Source organism: Zonotrichia albicollis, chromosome 1 (assembly GCF_047830755.1).
Source record: "Zonotrichia albicollis isolate bZonAlb1 chromosome 1, bZonAlb1.hap1, whole genome shotgun sequence".
NCBI classification, from domain to species: domain Eukaryota; kingdom Metazoa; phylum Chordata; class Aves; order Passeriformes; family Passerellidae; genus Zonotrichia; species Zonotrichia albicollis.
The window spans coordinates 126,153,044-126,172,829 of NC_133819.1; the positions used below are offsets into that span (position 1 = coordinate 126,153,044).

General features: G+C 44.8%; 1 protein-coding gene across 2 annotated transcripts in view; it reads right to left on the reverse strand.

Annotated features, from left to right (window-relative positions):
* The window catches only part of ZNF704 (zinc finger protein 704), an 86,431-nt gene extending 78,246 nt beyond the window's left edge, over window positions 1-8,185 (reverse strand). Inside the window, exon 1 of one of the 2 annotated variants that reach the window (XM_074553075.1) lies at window positions 7,439-8,185. In XM_074553075.1, coding sequence (XP_074409176.1) covers window positions 7,439-7,714 — 276 coding nt within the window. In that variant the 5' untranslated portion in view covers window positions 7,715-8,185. The remainder of the gene's footprint in view (window positions 1-7,438) is intronic. The other variant, XM_074553068.1, reaches the window with a different exon arrangement.
* Window positions 8,186-19,786: the final 11,601 nt, after the last annotated feature.

The window sequence follows — 19,786 nt, forward strand, 5'->3', positions numbered from 1 at the left end:
TGTATGTTTTGGAAAACACAGATAAAAAGATCTGTATTTTTACTCAAAGTCCAAGCAACAGAAGTTGTTCAGTTTCCTGTCTTCATTAGTTTTGTTGTCAAACAACAAATACCACCCACACATGTACTTTTTAATACAATACGACAAATGTCACTGCAATAATCATTTGAGATTGGAAAGTTTGGCAAGGTGCCAGAGCAGTGAAAGTGATCCTATCACAGATTGTTCAGCAGCAGCAGTGGTAACATTAAATTCCTGTGGCTCTGCTCAGCAACATGCTACAGTGAAAAACATGAACACAAGTTCATGAAATTAAAGCTGATTCCCAGAGGAGCTAATGAACGTTCTTTTCATTTACCTTTTATTTCCTGTTCAAGTTTTGAAAAGAAATAAAAACACTTGAGTTTCTCTTTTGACCTATTGTCCTTCTTTAGTATTTGAGCAGGCCTTAAGCTGCAGTATTAGTCAAGCTGCTCACTATTTTTAGAAATAAGCAATTCAATAAATCACTTGAAAGTATTATAAAGCCAATGTGGACTCATTCTGAGGGAATTAAAAAGAAAAAAAAAAAAGCATCATTGCTCAATCCACACAGTATTTACAAAGCAGACACCTGCAAGGACCAGCATGCTCCTGGCTGGCCAAGCAGCCAAACTCTCATCTTTGAGGCACCAATTTATCCCACAGTCTAGTAAGAGCTCTCCAGTGCTCTTGTAACACTGGAATTTCTAATCTAGCAGCTGGAAAAACAGAGTAGGACTTGAGGGTTCAAAGCTGATTTACAGGATTTTTAGACTTCTCTGTAACCTTGGGTCTGAAGAAAGCTTGGAAGAGCACAGGATCAACAAAGGCACAGATGGTCTGTGCATCTGCACTTGTCACAGGACACATTACAAATGTTAATTACCAGCCCACGAAAAGCACTTTCTCAATACTTAGTTTTAAGATGAAAAAAAATGTCACTTCCATCTCCAAGGAAGAACCAGGGAGCTACAGGCTGGCTGGTCATCCTCAGCTTGATCCCTGGGAAGGGATCACAAGACAGGGAGGAGTGGCTGATACACATGACAGTCATGCTGCCACCCAGAGAAACCCTGACAGGTTAGAGAAATGAGCCAACAGGAACCTCAAGAACCCACCCAGGTGAGATGTGAAGTCCTGGACCTGGGGAGGGACAATCCTGGGGAGGCACAATCCCAGGCACTAGTTTGTGCTGGAGGCCACCCAGTTGGAAAACAGCTTTGTAGAAAAGGTCCTGGGCTCCCAGTGGACACGAAGTTGAACATAAGCCAGCAGTGAGTCCTTGTGGAACAAAGCTGAACCGTGTTCTGTGCTGCATTAGACAAAGTACTGACAGCAGATGGAGGGAGGTGATCCTGCCCCCTCCACTAAGGCACCAGAGAGGCCACACCTGGAATCACAGGTTCAGTTCTGGGATCCCAAATACAGGAAAGACATGGACACACGAAAGAATGTGCAGCAAAAGGCCACCAGAATGATTTCAACAAGGAGAAGAAAAGGCTTTGGAGAAACCTCATTACAGCCTTCCAGTACATCCAGGTACAAAGGAAGGAGAGGGACTTTTTATATGGGCAGATAGTGACAGGACAAAAAGCAATGGTTTTAAAATGAAAAGAGGGCATGTTTAGAGTAGCTGTTAGGAAGAAATTCTTTACTCAGAGGGTGGTGAAGCACTGGAACAAGTGCTCAGAGAAGTGGGGGATGGCCCAGCCCTGAAGTGTTCAAGGCCAGGTAGGATGGAGCTCTGAGCAACCTGGTCTAGTCAGTGAGTGACATCCCTGCCCATGGCAAGAGGCTTGGAACAAAAGAATCTTTCAGGTGCTTTCCATTCCAAACTGGTCTATGACTCTGTGATTAACAGACTGGATTATCTCCTGTGAGGAGAGGTGGGACTCTCCAGCCAGGAGAAGAGAGGGCTTAGGGGAATCTTAAAAATGTCTGGAAACACCTGAATGGAGGGAACAGAGAGCCAGGCTCTTCTCAGTGGTGCCCAGTGCCAGGACCAGAGGCGATGGTCACACACTGAAGTACTGGAGGTTCCCTCTGAAATCAGGAAACACTTCTTCATTGTGAGGGTGAGCCAGCAATGGCACAGGTTGTCAAAACAGGCTGTAGAGTCTCCCTCCTTGAAGATATTCAAAACAATCTGGACATGGTCCTGGGAATCAGCTCTACATGACCCCACTGGAGCTGGGGGGTTCAGCCAGGTGATCTCCAAGGGTTCCCTCCCAACTCAAACATTCTGTGACAGAGACTGAGCAGCACATCTCTATCCACTGGTACATACTGAATACCTGAAGGCTGTCAACTGATCACTCCCAACTGATCTAATTTAGACCAAAAAGTATGTAGCAGATAAAGACCAGAACTGTTAGTGGCTTCACTTTTATGTAGTTACAGTTTTCTAATACAACTCCTTGTAGAGGCAAAGTGGCTTTGTTTGGTTTGTGTCCAAACAACAACAAAATTACATTAAAAAACCCCCAGTAAATTAGTCCCATTCATTCTTTATTAGGGGAAAGTGGACAAAAATACTATCTTATTTTCTCAACTCCCCCATCTCTGCCTCCAGTAATCCATATTATGTATAAACTTTTTAAACTTTTCAAAAGGAAGAAAAGAAAAAAAATCCCAAGTCTAGCCATGACTTTTCCACACCAACTTCACTAGACAGGTTTTCACTCAAGAACAAGAAGCAGCCAAATGAAGTTTGAAATTTAAAAATTAATTAACTTTATCTACTTACAAAAATATGGCTAAGCTGCTGGTGTTTATCTGCCTCTCTCATCTCACCCTTTAGTTGTTCCTCACAGTCCATCAGTGTCCATTCATATCTTGTACTACTCTTTGTAGAATTGGACAGACCAGGATCATGCTTGTTCTGAGTTGGTACACAGCCTAGCCTAACAGGCTCCAAGTTCAGGACATGAGTTCTGGTGTTCTAATAACTACCAGTACTTACAAAAATAACATTGTCATAGTCTGAAAGGGAACATTTTTTTTTTTTAGTTCCTAATGTGTCTTGCAAGGTCTATCCTCCACTAAGCAAATCTGATATTTGAAGCTTGTATTTTGCAAATTGCCTCTGAAAATACATTTACACACACACATGAAAGCTAAATTAAATAACACCTCCTAATCAAGCAGGAAAACCCACTTTTTTGTCCACAATGAGTATATAGCCCATTCAAACAGCAAAGCTGAAAGTCTGATTTAAAGGACAGTGATGAATTCACACTGGCTTTAGAAAGAAGGAGGAAAAGAGAAGAGGGTGAATTCAACACAGCTGAACAACACATAACTAAAAGGCAACTGATTTCTTTCACACAAGCTCTAAAGATGTGCATCCCATATATCTTCTGCATCCCATATATCACACAGATGTCCTTATCTTTAAAAAACAACAACAACAAAAAGGGTGAAAAAATCAACCCAAAACACAACAAACCACAAAAACTGTGTTCCAAAAGCATAATTTTTCACTAACTCCTACCAATGTGTGCCATCTCCACTCTGAAACCTCTGGACTAGACTTATACATGCCCCTTACTTTGCACCGGTCACAAATTTCACTTCACAAGGTGGAAGTGTTGATAAAGCTTAAGCATGAAGTTAAAGTCTTGCTTACACTGCTTGGGCTTTTGTATTCCCCTACCATCACTGCACAGCCCTCTGAGCCTTTAGTTTTCAGACTCTTCATATGATCCTTTTCCATCATTTGGGGACCTATGTATTTGCAGGACCAAATCCACTTGTGGGAAATTCATCCTTCTAAACTACGAAGAGGCGCTCACAAACAAGCCAGTATGTGGAACAGGTAGTTCCATGGGTGAGGAATAGGTGCAGATCCACAGTCAGCTGGATTAGGAATGTCCTGTGTCCATACTCAGCCTGGGAACAGAAACTGGGCTGGAAATAAACTGACAACTCCACTGAGCTGAACAGAAGAAAGCACCAACCCCTGTACTGTTCATAACAGCAGAGAAAACATTGCAACATGCTGGCATGTTATCACAAGCCCATGTTCACTACTAGCCCATTCTCAATCTTAACACCCTGATGGTTTACAGACAAATTAGCATAATTCTGCTACTTGCAGTGGGGTTTTCTTCCAAGTATTGATAAAGTCAGCACTGGAGACTGCTGATGGGCCCTACTTCAAAACTTCTTTCCCAGTTTTCACAGACTACATCAACCCCAGCCTGGTACTACCGTGGCTGTGCTATCTGAACTAGGCTGCATACTACAGATGAATTAAACAGGACTGCAAAATAACCCATGCTTCAAGACAAAGTACTAGCAATTACACTATTTATACTTTTTCATCTCATTTTAAATGGCTGAAAACCCAAATGCAGCCAAAGCAAATACAGGCTGCACAAAAAGGGTTTCATGTGCAAAATGAGTCTGCATAATCAGCACCTTGGTGTAATTCGTTTCCATATAGAGATTAATGAACTAGTTCTGACTAAGTAAGAAGACACAGCATTTCTCAACAAGGCTTTACAGGCTCTCCAAGACTCTCTGGCTATTCTGCCATGACACACCAGCAACACACAGCATACTCGTGCCTCTTCCAGCACAGTAACACAGCAGGGGAGAACAGAAAACAAAAATGTGTTCTCCTCCTGGACTGCTACACAGCTACAGCAACATACAGACACAACTTTTGTATCTTCCCCATGGCCACCAGTCTTCTCTTTTTTGTCATATATGTTCTCTCTTCCCACGACTTCAGAAAATGGAGAAATAATATTTATCTTTATAAAGTACTTCATCCTCTCTATCCCCTTGCTTAAGAGTGAGGGTCAAAACTAGACTACCAAAGACACAGCCACAGAGTGGACTCCTTTCTGGAGCAGAGAATATGGCTCTAAGACCTGATAGTGCCAGTACTATGCTGATTTTGACTAGTGGACCAAATTCTCAGGCACCTTTTAATGATAATTAATTCCACTGCTGACCCTATGATGCTTTCATCCATGTATCACAGGCAGTTCACAGAAGTGACTGTCACAAGCCCCTGAAATCTGTAGCTTTGAAGTGCCATTCCACCAAGGGCACAGACATCAAGTGTGCATGTGAATACACACCAGAACACCGTGTGATGCTTCTTAACTGCATTATCCAGACAGCACACGCTGTAAAATCCAGATCACTTTGCTTTCAAGTCCAAATAAATTCTGAAGCTCTTGAGGATGTCTCTTATTATGAAGGTATTGGTCAATGCAACAATCTATGCCATCTCTTAAGAGTGGACACCCCTTCTATATACTTTGCTCCCAGTCACCAGTTAAGAAGTCGGTGTCTGGGAGTCAGATGCTGCTGACTCCTTGCCACCTCTCCATTTGGAAGGAATTCCAGCTGACAAACCACAACCAGACTGCACCAGTTCTATTACCCTCCCAGTGCCTTGCAGTTGGACCTCAGTATTCAATTTATGCCTGATTCTCTCATTAACAGAAACGTAACCTGCTTGGAAAACCCACCTTCTGACACACTCAGGGCCACACAGCCAGAGCTACTTTTGGGAAGCACTTTTACATTCAGTCACTTCAGGCTTAAAAGCATTCACAAAGACAATGCCAAAGGCAGAGAAGTTTAATCTGTTGCTTTAAAATTACTTGGAAGAACCCTCCCATTAAGCTTTGAGAACTCCCACACTCACAGTCTCTAAAGAAACACATAGAAACCAAAGGTAATTTATTTACAATGTTAAATTTTAAGCCCTCCCAGTTTATAACACTCAAAAGTACAAACAGAGAAAGCAGAAACCGAGGCAATGACAGTTAGAAACATTCCTCCAGAGGGTAAATATGCACACCTGGTTATCAACGGTGACTTGACAGTTTATTATGTACACTAAGCATAGCCCAACAGGCATTACTACACTAATCTCACCTCTGAAGTACGTTTACTATTCAAGGAAGTAAATACATGCAAGCATAATATTTTGGTATGTACACATACTCCTAGGTGTAAGGCAGAAATACCAGCAACCTCTAACAGTCCTGCTATTTGAAAGCATGTTGAGGGTTGACAAAGAGGACAGTACACTCCCATATTATATGCAGATTATACTATGTAATCCTGTTACATTTCAGTTCATTGTGCTCCACTTGAGAATTTCACTCTTTTTTTCCTATTAGGTACACCGAGGAAGCTCCTCTAAGCCTCCTCTACCACTTAAGACCTTCATTACTAAGGGGAGAATGATGGGACCAGAAGCCCATAATGGTGCTCTTCATCCTAAGGCCACTCAAGTGTCAAGGGCTGGTTCTGTAGCAGAAAAGTTGTTGTCAGGCCTCAGTACCATGGATGGTCTGACCCAGACACTATAACCACAACTCATGGCATTTGACAGACTCAGTGAAGAGCTACAGTCTCTCTTATTCTCTCAGTGCTGTAACAAAACTGCTCTGAAGTAATATGGGAATAACGTGCATTCTGCTGCTATTTTCCTTTCTGTACTGTTTGTTTTGGATTTGTTTCCTTCTTCTTCTCATCTGTGGATACAGGAAAGACCCCAGTGGTAATACAGCACTCCAAACTATCCAACCCTGAACTCTTATTAAGTAAGAATTATTACCTAGATTGGAAAAAATAAAAATCAGTTAAAAGGGGTACCCTTTAAACTTTCATATACATTTATTTTCCATAACCAGCGCACATCTATCACACGAATCCTCTATACTACTACTATACATAGACTTAATCCTACTACCCTGGTTATCCCAAGGAAAAAATAATTACAGAAAATGCCTCATAATAAAATCATTAAGCCTAATTCTGCGGGATCTCAGCCAGTGGGTGTGTTCATCAGGTTGTTCCAAACCGCACCGATTTCAGCGCACTGCCCGCGCACGCTTCGATGGGATTTGAATCGGGCCTCTGCACAGAAGGGCTGCATTCCTAAACTTTCCACAGGTCTCCCACCCAGGCCTCCTGGCCACGGCCACTCGCGCTCGCAGGATCCCTGTCGGGCCCGGCAGCTCGCCCGCCCCGCAGGCACAGTTCTGCGAGCACCTCTGCGCACACGGCCGGGCTGAACATCCTTCAGCAACCCGGCCAGCCGCACGCCTCACCCCGCCAAGTCTGCACTCCCAGCGCTCAAACTCCTTCAGACCCCGCTGGCTCCCCACGCCCCCCGCCCGCTTTTCGCCGGCCGCCCCCGCCGCCCGCTTCGTCTGGGACATGCGGAGGGCCAGCCGGCCCGCCCGGCGCCGGAGTCCCCCGCAGCCTCCCGGTGCCAGCCCGCTCCCAGCCCCTCCGCCAGCCCCAGGCCGCCCCCGGCGCTCGCCGGCCCGGCCCGCTCGCCGGCCCGGCCCGGCCCGGCACGGCCCAGCCCGCCTCACCGGCCCCGCTCCCCGGCCCGGGCCCCTCGACCGCCCCCGCCCCGCTCCCTCCCGGGACGCACCTTAAGGCTCCCCCGGAGGGGGCCCTTGCCGTGGCCGGCCAGTGCCGGGGGGGCGCTCCCCAGGCCGCCCTCCTCCTCCTCCTCTTCCTCCTCCACCTCAACCACCACGTCCTCGTCTTCGTCCTCCTCCTCCAGCGCCGCAGCGGAGCCCTCCCGCCGGGGCGGCCTCCAGGCGCTCTCGGGCTTGGGGGGCCGGACCGCGTCCACCTGCGGCGCCGCCGCGCTCAGCCGCCGGCTGCCCATGCTGGAGCGCTTGGCCAAGCGCCGCGCCTGCATGGTGCCTCCGCCCGGCCGGCCCGGCCCGGCCGCCTCCCGCCGCGCTCAGCCCCGGCCGCGGGCAGCGGCCCCGCCGAGGTGCCCAAGGGGCGGCGGCGGCGCTCACCGGGGGGCGGCGGTGGGTGTGTGCGGCGGGCGCGCCGCGGCCATGGGGGCCCGCGACCGCGGCCAGGCGGGCCCGCAGCCGGCGTGGCCGCCCCGCCGCTCGCCCACCTGCTCCCGGCGCCCTCCTTCTCCGCCGGCTCTCCGCCCGGCCCGGCCCGGCCCGGCCCGGCTGTCGGGCGCTGCGCGCGGTCCCCTCCCGCTCGCCCTTCCTCGCCGCCGCCGGTCCCCGGCGCCAAAACCCGGACTGGATTCCCTCCGGCCGCGGCTCCGCCAGGCGCGGGGCGCTGGGGCCGCGCTGCCTTCGCCGGGAGCCGCGCGCGGGTTGGGCTGCCGGGCAGGCCGGCCCCCGCCGCCCACTCGCCTCGGGCCGGGAGCGCCCTGCCGGGGGAGCGGCGCGCCGGGCCGGCACCAGCCCGGCGCTGCTCGCACGGCCGGAGCGCCAGGGCCGCCCGACTGGACATTGCGGGGCTGCAGCGTGTCCAGGGAAGGGCAACAAAGCTGGAGAAGGGTCTGGAGCACAAGTCCTGTGAGGAGTGGCTGGGGGAGCTGGAGTTGTTTAGCCTGGAGAAAAGGAGGCTCAGGAGGGTCCTTGGTGTTCTCTACAAGTCCCTGAAAGGAGGCTGTAACCAGGTAGAAGGTGGCTTTTTCCCTCTGATAAGCAGTGACAGGACGAGAGGATAAAGTCTTAAGCTACCTTAGGGGAGGTTTGGGTTGGACATCAGAAGGAATTCCTCCATAGAAAGGGTGTTTAGACATGGGACTGAGGTGCCCAAGGAATGTGATGGAGGGAATCGCCGTCCCTGGAGGTGCTTAAGGAAAGACTGAAGGTGGCATTTGATACTATAATTTAGTTGACACGGTGGTGTTCAGTCACATGTCGGATTTTCCAACCTCATGGATTCTCTGACAACCTCCACCTGTAGGACAGGCTGTCAGATTTCTTGGGCCTCAGAAAAATAAAATTCTTTCACTTCTCCCCCCTGAAAAATCTAAACTGGGGGGAAATGGAACTTTTGAAGGAAAACATAAAAACCCAAAATGAAGAAATTGGGTTTTTTCAAGATCAATAATTGAAGCAGTGGTGTCTATACCCTGTCGAGAAGAAAATTATCTGGGACAGTTAGGGAAGTAATTTCTGGTTTAAATTATGTGCTTAAAACTCTAAAATACCTCCCTGAAAAGCTTTTTTAAAAAAATTTAAATAGTTTCCAACCAGTCTGAAGTTACTGTGGCCAGCATTTAAATTTGCTACAGGCTTCTATGCCATCCATTAATGCCTCCTGAGATTGAATTATACTTAAGGTTGTCACATGCTTTTCCTAAACTCTTCCTCTCTAAGTCTTAAGTCTGCATTTACATGTAGTTTTTGAGCCATATGTATATTCTTTTCCATCTACAAGTGAATTACAGTCATTCCCTTCTCAGTGTTGAGTACCTTCTCCCTGCACATTCTGTTCTAGAGACCTGCCAACAGGCCAAATGTACACATATTGTCAGCATGGGGCCAAGCTTCACCCTAGGTTAATTTATCCCTTTCAAAAAGTAATGGTATTTTTTATTCTGGAATATAGCACACAGCATTTTTAGGCAAGAAATCATACATAATAAAGTACCCATTCTTAAAGAAATACTGAAGTTACTTTTCATGTCAAACTCTATAAGTTGTTTGAATTCTCTCAACCCAACCCACAAACCACAAATGTTTGCATTCATTATTTCAAGGTTCCCACAGATCTGGGTCAAGATCTGCAAGAAAATTGCCGGCAAATTCTGGCATATCAGGGCTTCCAGCAGTATTACCCTACCCCTCCAAAAGTTTCTTTTCCAGACATTTTGCCTGTGCTTTGGCCAGCTGCGTTGCAATGTCCACTCAGCCCACCTCAGAAGAACAGCAGCCAAAACTCCTGGTACATGCTGCCACAAGATGTTCTGTCTTTTTTCCTGCCACTTCATGTGTACTTAGCTTCTTGACACCTGGCTGAGTGGATCAGTCATAGTTTTTTGAAGCTGATGTTGCATAAAGGAGAGGGGAAGGAAAAAAAAAAGATAAATGGTTTTCTGGTTTTATTCCCGTGATGAATGTTCAGATTTAGAGCTTATATTTGACATAATTAAGTTATGCTTAGGTTGTATCTTAAACATGAATTTTAACATGAACTTCATAATGAATTTCAATGATAGTCATAGTTCCTTTTATGCCTAGGTTTTACCTTAAACATTAATTTTAACATGAATTTCAATGATAATCATAGTTCTTTATACCTTAAAGGCATGGAAATGTAATCGTTCCAATACCTCCTAGTTTTACAATTATTTGAAATGTTTTGTATAATTTGAATACCACCTGAATCTAATTGTGATCTTTCCTAGTGGCCTGTGTTCACAGTTATCTGAATTATAATTGTGCTACTATGGGTCCCATTCCTATCTGCCACATACTGGGGTATGTACTAAGAGACTTCCTTCACTTTTTCAACATCCTGTATGTTTTAATTGCAGCAAAGCAAGAAACAAATTTAGACACCATATGCAGCAAGTGTGTTATCACTGAATTGGATTATATGTGCTAGCATGAACACCACAAATAACAGAATGGAAACCAAAGGATCTCTTGCAGGAAACAGTGGTGATAAAGGATAGCTAGGCTTGTACAGGCACATCTGTTAACTCTCATGACAGCTCACACTCCAGCCTCTCTTTGAACTCCCTATTCAGCCTTTTTTGCCAGGTTTGTTCTGGGATTTGCTGTAAGGTACAGCGAACTTGACACGTCTTGCCCCGAGGTTAGGTGGGTGAATATAAAAGCAGAGCTTGTTAACCAATTATCAGGCTTTTAGTTGTCAGCTCAACAACTGTTTCAAAATTACTTAGCTGGGTTCTCTGGTTTGGGAGCTTGGTGGCAGGAGGCAGAGAGGCTTAGGCAGGTACACGCAGAACATCCCAGGCCTGCCTACCTGCCTGCAGGGGTATGCTCCATGCCCCAAAATGCTGCCTCTTCTCCACAGCACTCTACCAGATCATGGCCCACTAGATCTCAAAGCAGAGCAGGATAGCATGTGAGCCCTCCAAGAGTTGGTATGGGTGACAGAGGAAAAGTGTAACCAAATTTGGAGGGAGAGATGCCAAAATACTTTTGGGATCCAGAGGGAATGAGAATCCAGAGTTCAGTAGGCTGGTGGCCAGGTCAGTCCCAGGAAGGGGTTTATAGAAGGCTGACTTTCCATTAGTAATCTGAGCTGCTAATGTTTTTTATTCCCGTTGGGTTATCAAATGCAATGAGAAGCCGGTGTTGACAACTCTACAACAGATTGGTTAAAGATTTCTAGCACTTCTCGGGTGAGCCAGATTGGAGCTGCAGTAGGAATAACTTCTCTCACAATATTTGATACAAACAAAAGATAGAAATGACTGTTTGCTCCACTTCTTCCAGGCTGCCTGGCTTTGCAGTATGAATGGAGCTGAAGCTGAACCCTTGCTGTCCTTCCAGAGCTTCCCAGGGGAGCTAAATTATGGAGGAAGTCAGGGAGTCCTAGACACAGGCTTCTTCTATATCTTTACATTCACAAACAGTTAAGAGTCAAACACAGGTCATAATGCACTATCACACATCAACATTTTTTGCCCAGGACTCAGTCTTAGCACTCTTGGGGTGATCTGCTGAACAATTCTGGCCCATAGCCATGGCCTGATATCAAGTAAATTCTTGTGATACATGGGGTAATATGGTATCACTTAGCACAACAGAGATATCTCATGATTGTAGCACAGCATAATATGCCTCTAATGCAAGTACAGGCTCTGGCTGGAATAAGAGCTGTTTGCATGTCAATGATTTCCAAGCTTATTAAAAGTTAATGTGCACATCAACACTCCCTTTGTGCACACAGCTCTCCAACACAGGAGAAATGTTTCAGATGCTTCTTTGCCTCTAACCTTAACAATCAGTTCATACTTCCAAAAATGAAATTTCTCTCTAAAGACATATGAGACTATTTGAATGATAAGTACATGTAAGCATATATATCTCCCTCTACTTCTTCTAGAGCAAGTGAAGCTGAATTACACTGACAGCTTTTCAGTTAATCTTGAATAATTATTGTCTAACTTCTTTTAGTATGCCCACTCGGCAGCCCTTTGCACTAGCCAGAGAAAAAAAAAAATAAATCTGGCTTTCCCTAGCACTGCCCCAACTACTCTGTGCTGATTAGCATCAGGTGGAGTTGTCTTATGATATATATTTTTCACAAACATTTCATTTAGTCCATTGTTCAGTTAAGTATTCCTTGAATTTTTAATATAATTATTTACTGATCAGTTTGACATTTTGTTCTAATCAGCAGCTGCTACTGTGATCATGTCTGCAGGCAAAGCTTGCCTGACATCACATCAAGGGAACAAGTTCCTTTTACTTCAAAAAGCAGAGATTTTTCTGTAATGCTGAAGAAGGCACTACTCTGTAACCTCCCTGCTCGCTGGTCTCAGAACTGCTTCCACCAGGGACCATCACATCAGTCAGCAATGCAGCTTCCAGCAGGGATGAGCACTGGCCACAGCCAACAAGCACTAGACTGGTGTGCTTCTGTTTGCCTCCTAGGAGCAGGTGGCTACATCACAGCAGGCATTTCATTGGACCACCCTGAATCCTGCCTCAGCTAGCTCTCCTTTTTTTTCTTTTACTCTCTTTTTTCCCATGCCTTTAATGAAAGAATACATTTTTTGTAATTTTCTTTAATATCTGAATATTTTTCCTCTTGTCGATGAATGCCAGCTTTTTGTCACTAGAGGCAAGATCTCTCCTCCACCTGCCTCCTCCCAGATTGATGCTATGCTTCAGTTCTTGCCATTAAAAAGTCTAGCAGCAAAACAAAACAAAGAAACCCTCCATTTACTGCACATTTAATCACATTTATTTTCAAATATAACCTAATCAACAAGTCGTTAACTTTTCATTTTTTAGTGTGCAACAAATGTATTTGTTTGAGCTCTGGTATTCAAACCAGCATGTGCATTAACTGTGTGTGTGTTCCACTTTCCTCATAATCCCAGGCATTTGAGCCCCTGCCAACTTCTTTATTCGGGGACCTGCCTTCTCCACACTCCCTTTGTAAACTTTGCATTTGTTTTGCTTTCTAGTGATCATTGAAGTTCTCACTCCAGCTGGGAGGACAGCCAGGCACCTTCAAGAACAAGGGAATGATTGACAATATTAGGCAGAAAATTGTCTACCAGATGCTGCTCAAAAGGAGAGGTGGCAACCTTCCGACCCCCTTCTCAGAAGGGGAAATCATCGCTTGTGTGACACGCCTCTGCCCCACTTGTCAGCTGAGCGGGGAGCGCGGGGTCACTGCTGCGTCTGGCTGTTGTGCAGAAAAATGCCACCCTGCAGACAAGGCTGTGCCTTCTGCCTGAAGGAGGTCCCAGTGCCAGCCATGTGTTGGAATGAAGTGGAAAAATTCACCAGATATTACACGTTACTTTTCAGTTACCACCCTGAAATACTGACTAGATCTGAATAACCTTATGGTACAGAAATGAAAGGAACTCCAGATAGTCCATCCTTGGACTGTCACAGCATAAACACCAACCAGACCTGCACGGCTTTTAAAAACCTCTCCCCAGAGGTCTTCCTGTTGCCATTAGTACTTTAACACGATTTGCATGTTTATGTCTCTTAAAAGGTGTTGTTCCTCCCCTGAAAAGAGAGGTCAGCTCACTGGAGTTTCATGCTAGTGCTAATACAGTGACTATGGTTCCCCTTTTTACAAATTAACTAGACTGAGAAAAACAAAGAGATGAACTTGAAAAAGGTAAGACTAACATTTTCCTACTTAATTAGCTGACTGAACATGAAAAAGAAAGCAAGCAGAGAGAGGAAACACTTTTTCTGAACAAAAGCAGTGGAGGACCAAAAAACCCAAAGAGTCTACATGGAGAGCAGACACACAGGACACATAGGCCTCTGAGCACAAAACAGAAATAACCATAAATATGTAGTTGGGGTTTTCTTACACTCAGACACACATGCACACACAAAGCTATTGGAGGGAGTTTCTATGTTGTTTGTGCTCATTCATGAGGGGTAACAGCAATGTGTGTGAATAACAATCCTTGAAATGACACAAGAATTAAAGGAAGGATATAGGAAATGAAAGATGATAATTGAAATGCTATTTTAAGCAAATGTATTCATTAATTGTCTTAATTCAGGTGGAACTTCCCCTGTAAATTAGCATGTCAACTTCCTCATTCTTAGTGAAGTGTCAAGGAACTCAGATTGATTCTGAAAGTCAAAGCTGAATTTGCAGAGGTAGCAATTACGAAGAAAATAACTAGCTTTTCCTTTCAAAATGAACAAATTAGATCAGGAACTCAGCAAAACATAAATATTACGGGACACATAAAACTTCTTTCAGACTCACTCTTTACATGGAAACTCCTTTATAAATCTTGTGGAAGCAAGAAAAAAAAAAGACTACATAACTCCAAGTCAACACCAGCAATAAAAATATTTACACCAATAAATTATGCAATGGGTACAATTTTATTTTTATCATAAGATAGTATCCTTTTATTTGCATACATTCTTTATCTTGGAGATGAATACTTTCCTTTGAAAAAAGGCACTCCACATTTTTTTACTTGCATACCACACTGACAAGGTTCCAAGTAAACACCACTAACCAAAATTTAAGGGAAACAACAAATAGCCAGATTAACTTGAGGATCGCATCAAAGATTCCAACATGAAAATATCTCCTACCTCTCCAGCTAGTGAACTGCAAGATAGGAGAGATAGGAGATATTTTCTGTGTTGAACGTGTCCCTGTTTTCTAGTGAGTGCAGTGCTTTGTAAAAGCTAATTTTTGGTGCTGGTGGAATTGTTTGTTTGGGCTTGGTTGTTCTGGTGTTTTTTTCAGGAAAGCGCCCTGAAAAAATGGAAGTTACTCTGGAGTAACTCCCCAGTGAACTCCTTGGGAGTGTCTAGAAATATGGACAGTTTTGATGGCGCTTTTTTCCCCGAAAGGCTGACCGAGACCACAGCAGTCTGTTTGTTCCGCTTTACTCGCCCGTCCTCCTTCGAGATCAAGCTGTCCCGCTCTCCATGTGGAAACGCGGCCGACCTCTTCCTGCCTCCCCCACCCTGCTCTCCTCCATGCAGAAATATCCCGAGTAAACAAGCAGCTCACACAGCCCGGAGCTGGACAGGCACCACTGAAGAGGACTGGCATGGAAACGGGCTGTCCCCGCAGCTCCATGGCCCTGGCTGTGACGCCGCTGCTCCCGGCCGCTCTCCGCACCGCCCCCGGGCGCTGAGGGCCGGCCGAGCCGCGGCAGTCCCCGCTCCATGCTCCCGCCCGCGATCCTGTTCGGCTTTTGCCTCGGATTCCCGCCGCTCCTGCCAGCGGAGCGCGGCCCGTACACACGCGCCGCGGGGCCGCGGGGCCGCCCGGCGCTGCGCGGGAGGGGCGCGGCACGGCCCCGGTCCCGCTCGGCCCCTCGGAAGGGGCGGCCCGAGGGCCGGGCCCCCGGAGGGAAGGGGCCGTGGCCCGGCTGCGGGGGGTTTTGCGTGGTTTCTACGCCGTGCTGGAGGCGGGCGCTGGTCCCGGCTCCGAGCAGCTCCCGCCCGCAGCCGCCCCCGCTCTGCCCCTCTCCGTGGCCCCGTGCGGTTCGGGCTCGGCAGTAATCGGTGCCACAGCGAGTTATAAATAAACACCGTAAAGCCCCCGCTGCTTACACGCCGGAGGGTTGTGTAAGACTTTCGGCTCCCTTAAAAAAACATCCAAATAAAGCCATTGTAATCTTCCTCTATGAGAGGGAAAAAAAGTTCAGAAACTTTTATAACAAAAGCTCAGAAATCGCCAAATGAGTAAAACGACCCAAACTTGGACCTGTCACACCTCATGATTATTGAGCTGAAATTGATAACCAGGGACCCTGTGACATGGACGCGGCTCGGACAGTCTGTGCTCGAGCAGTTCCCTGCTTTACAGGCACAACACAAGCGTGAGCGTGTACTGCTAAACACGCAGGGGGATGTGGGTGCAATACACATAACGTGAAACACAGCCAAGGCCGCAGCTAATAGCTGTGGCAAGTTCAATTCAACTGCAGCAACCCCCCTGGGAAACAGGAAAAGGTCTTAAGTTCCATCTACTAAATCTCACTCATTTCTCTTCCGGCAGATTGGGGCTTTGGTTTTGTTTTCAAAGGGAAGATGTTGTAAAACCAAAACTGAATTTTAAAGTGGTGGTGCTTTAAGTCTTTCTGGGTTTTTTCTTTTTTTTTTTTTTTTTTTTTTTTGTGATTATCTTTTCAACTGTAATATTTTGGCTTGAATTTCTAAGTCTTTTGAATTCATTTTTTGGTTTGTAAGTGGTTGGGCTTCGTTTAGAAACACTTCAGCTCTTCTGTTCTGCTGCCTTCCTTTGGTAGAGGTGTGTTGTATTTTAATCTATGATTTATGTAAGCAAAAAGAAAGCCTTGCGGGTACTAACATGTTACTAAATACAAAGGGTTCAAGTGTTTACAGAACAAACTTACTTGTGTATAATTTTTTTTTTGCATTTAAAGGAACTGTCAAGTCAGGCTTTATTGTGGGACAAGTGGAGCTGCAGCAAGGAACAGAGCAGAGGGAGAAGCCAGTTTTCCTGGAGGCTTTTTGTCTTACTGGTACTGAAGATATTTGGCCAAAAGGTGCTAACACAATGCACAAGTTTGGTGTAGATGATAAGAGAAAGAGTTTCATTTGAGTTAGAGCTAATGAAGCATCTACTGCCTTGTCTGAATTAGTAATTTGGAACATGTTACTTGGATAAACACAAAAGTGGAAAACAAAGGCAGAGTGAAGCAGCTCAGGGAAGCACAACAAAGAAAAGAAGGAGCAGGAATGGCAGAGGAAGGCAGTAGAAGAAGAGTTGAAGGGCAGGGGAATGGAGTAGTAGGAATGGGAAGCTAGCCCCAACGCAATGAATAATAGCAGAGATGTGTATGAAGCCAATAATTTTGTTTCTAATACTTATTTCCTCACAACCTTTCCTTGAACACAACTCTTTTTGATGGACAGCTTATTGGGACAGGGAGGAAGAGGACTAGACACTCTTGTAAAAGAGGCTTGGGATAATTACACATGACATAGGTAAGTGTACTGAAGACACCTGACACAGCAGTTGTTAAAAGTTTGGATCATTTTTCTTTTGTGTCTCTGTTTTGTGGTCACATTGCTCTTTGTGCTGCTCAGTTCAGCTGTGTGCAAAACCCAAATTTAGGAGACTTGGGACCTAGATTACCATTTTGGTCAAATTCTTATAGAATGACAGCCCTGATTTTAGAGGAGAATTAACCTCTTCTGCCACAGAGCATTAGGTGAACAGCCTGATGCATGAATTATGATTTCAAGTGTTTTAATAACTAAAGTGTAGCATAGTTTTTTCAAAAAGGAGATTAGTTAACCGACACCACCCATCTTGCTAGTTATCTACAAGTAGATTACAGAGAATGATACTCCTTTGCACATGCATTTTGCAAATGTTCTCCTTGGTTGTACCCTTTATTTTGCAAATTGCAGACATTGAGATGAAGGGTCTATAATTTCCTAGCTTGCCTTTCTCTTGGAACACTGGTGCTGCACTGGCACGCATCCACTTTGCTGTGACTTCATTTGAATACAGCAAATTCTTTATTATGATGAACAAAGGGTTGCTCCCTGGTCTGCTTTGAATCTCAGTCTGCTCATGGAGATTAGTGGGTTTTGAGCAATGCCAAGTCACTAAATATCTCTGCTTCACTGATCTCAAAGACATTTGTGACAATGGATTTAGTAGTAATTTTCATGCATGTTCCTGCCTTTGAATGGATAATACCTTAGTAGTTCTGCTTCCCATTGCCATTAGATTCTCCATTTCATTCAAAAGGGTTTAGATTCAAAACTTCTCTTTACTCATATGTTGTTGTTTTGAGATACATAAACACATTTGTTTGTGGTTTTAATCCTTGAATACAACTCTCCTTCACCTCTTTACTTTTATTTGCAATTTGAGGTTTATTGTCATTCATATTACTAAGAAATACCTTGTGCCTAAACAATGTCTTATATTGATGTTTATCATATTGCTTCTGTCAGTGCATTGGACAAAACCTTGTATAATAAAATAGGATCCAGAAATGACAAATTAAAAAATTTCTCAAAGACTGTTGGTCAGACTTTTTCTCTTTCCTGAAAATTTCTTAAGACAAGGAGTATTACTTTATCTTGATGTACAAGACAGAAAGTGATAAACCTTTAAAAAACACTGGGTTAAATTTTCCAGAAGTGGACAGATTCCAGAAGCCTTGTGTTGCTGCCAGATCAAGCAGTAGACTTCTCTTTTAGTTGTTCCAGGAAAACAGCAATTAATCTCTAAAGCTGGGTTTGGTTTCAGAAAATGGATGAGCACAGTGAATTACTTATTAAACTAAAGAAATTTACTAAGCTGACTTCCTTAAAAGAGTAAAAGCAAAAGCTCAGTTAACAGAGAATTCAGATCAACCAACACAGACATAAAATACGCAAGAGAGGTATTAAAAAAGGCTGAAAAAACCTAAATAGGCCTAACTTGATAGTAGTTTCTTTACAATGAAGTTGCTCCTTGTTCAGAATTTGGCTGTTATACTCCCAGTCCATGCATGCCAAAGGATAAATAAATATTCATAGTATTTCAGAAACCTTTTCTATGTGAATCTTTGAAGATTTGTCCTACTCAGTACCTTTACCTGCATTCCAAAGGCCTGTACTGTCCTTCTAGTTACAAATTCACCCTGATGAATCCAATGATCAGCCAGGGCTTTTGCTTCTGTACATAACACACTCTGACATCAGCAACACAAAACCAAAGTGGGTGCCACAAAAACCTTTCAAGAAAGCTGTGTCAGGGCTGTGCTGCACTCACAGCAATAAACCACAAAGATTGTGTTCAGGGGGAGAAGCCTGCCTGAAAGGATTTCTGTCACTTCTCTTGCTCCAATGCCAGATCAGCCTGAGCTGTGAGCCCCTGATCACTTCTGCCTGCTGTTCATCATGTTAGTCAGGAAAGATACCTGGCCTCAGGCTATTAAATCTAGGGCAAGGTTTCACTGGAGGTGGTGTCTGAACTTCCACCCAGCAATGTGAGGTCACCCTGCATCATTACTTGCCCAGGGATGTAGTAAATCTTTCTTGGTGGGATTTATATCGTTATGAAATGTTAAAAAACTGACTCTTGTTTTTGTACTCAAATAGACATTTTGCTGCAGTATGGCCCTGGTCTTTTCTTCTCAGGTTGCCACCTCCAGCTCTTCTTACCAGATCTAGGGTTTCCACATACCAATTTTCAGCTGTGCTCCACAGGGATCCCCTCACATTTGATTTAGTTTAAACATCTTCCAGCTACCAGCATTTCCATTTTGGGTAAAAAAACCCCACAGCTCCCTAGTCCTTGAGTTCTAACCATGTTCCGGCCACCTTGATTCCAGTGTTCTGACCTGACCTGAAGATGCCAGCAATGGAAAAAGATATTACTGTTTTGCCCTGTTTCTTCCCTCAAAGCATAATTATAAGCCATAAGTTTTGCACATAGACATGTACCAACAGGTGCTAGGCCTGTAGAAATTTTTCCATTGATCAAACTTGAATTCCATTCACAGTTACAGTCAGGGAAGCAGCTTCCAATGCAGGCACAGAGCATTTGGTAGATAATGAGGAATTTAAAAACTTTGTAATACGAGATGAAGCCAGAAGGATTGTTACTGTATCTGCCCAAAGTTTCCACTGCTGAAAAGAGCAAGATGATTGAATAGAAGGCAAGATTTTCCAGTTTGCCTGTCAGCAATTATGAGGAACAGAAGATAATGAGGAAAAAACTAATGGCATTAATTTCAGACCAGAGTGAAAAAAAACCAACCAGTGCATGGTTCATCATAGGGCTAATACTCTGTAATGATTGATGATTCTGT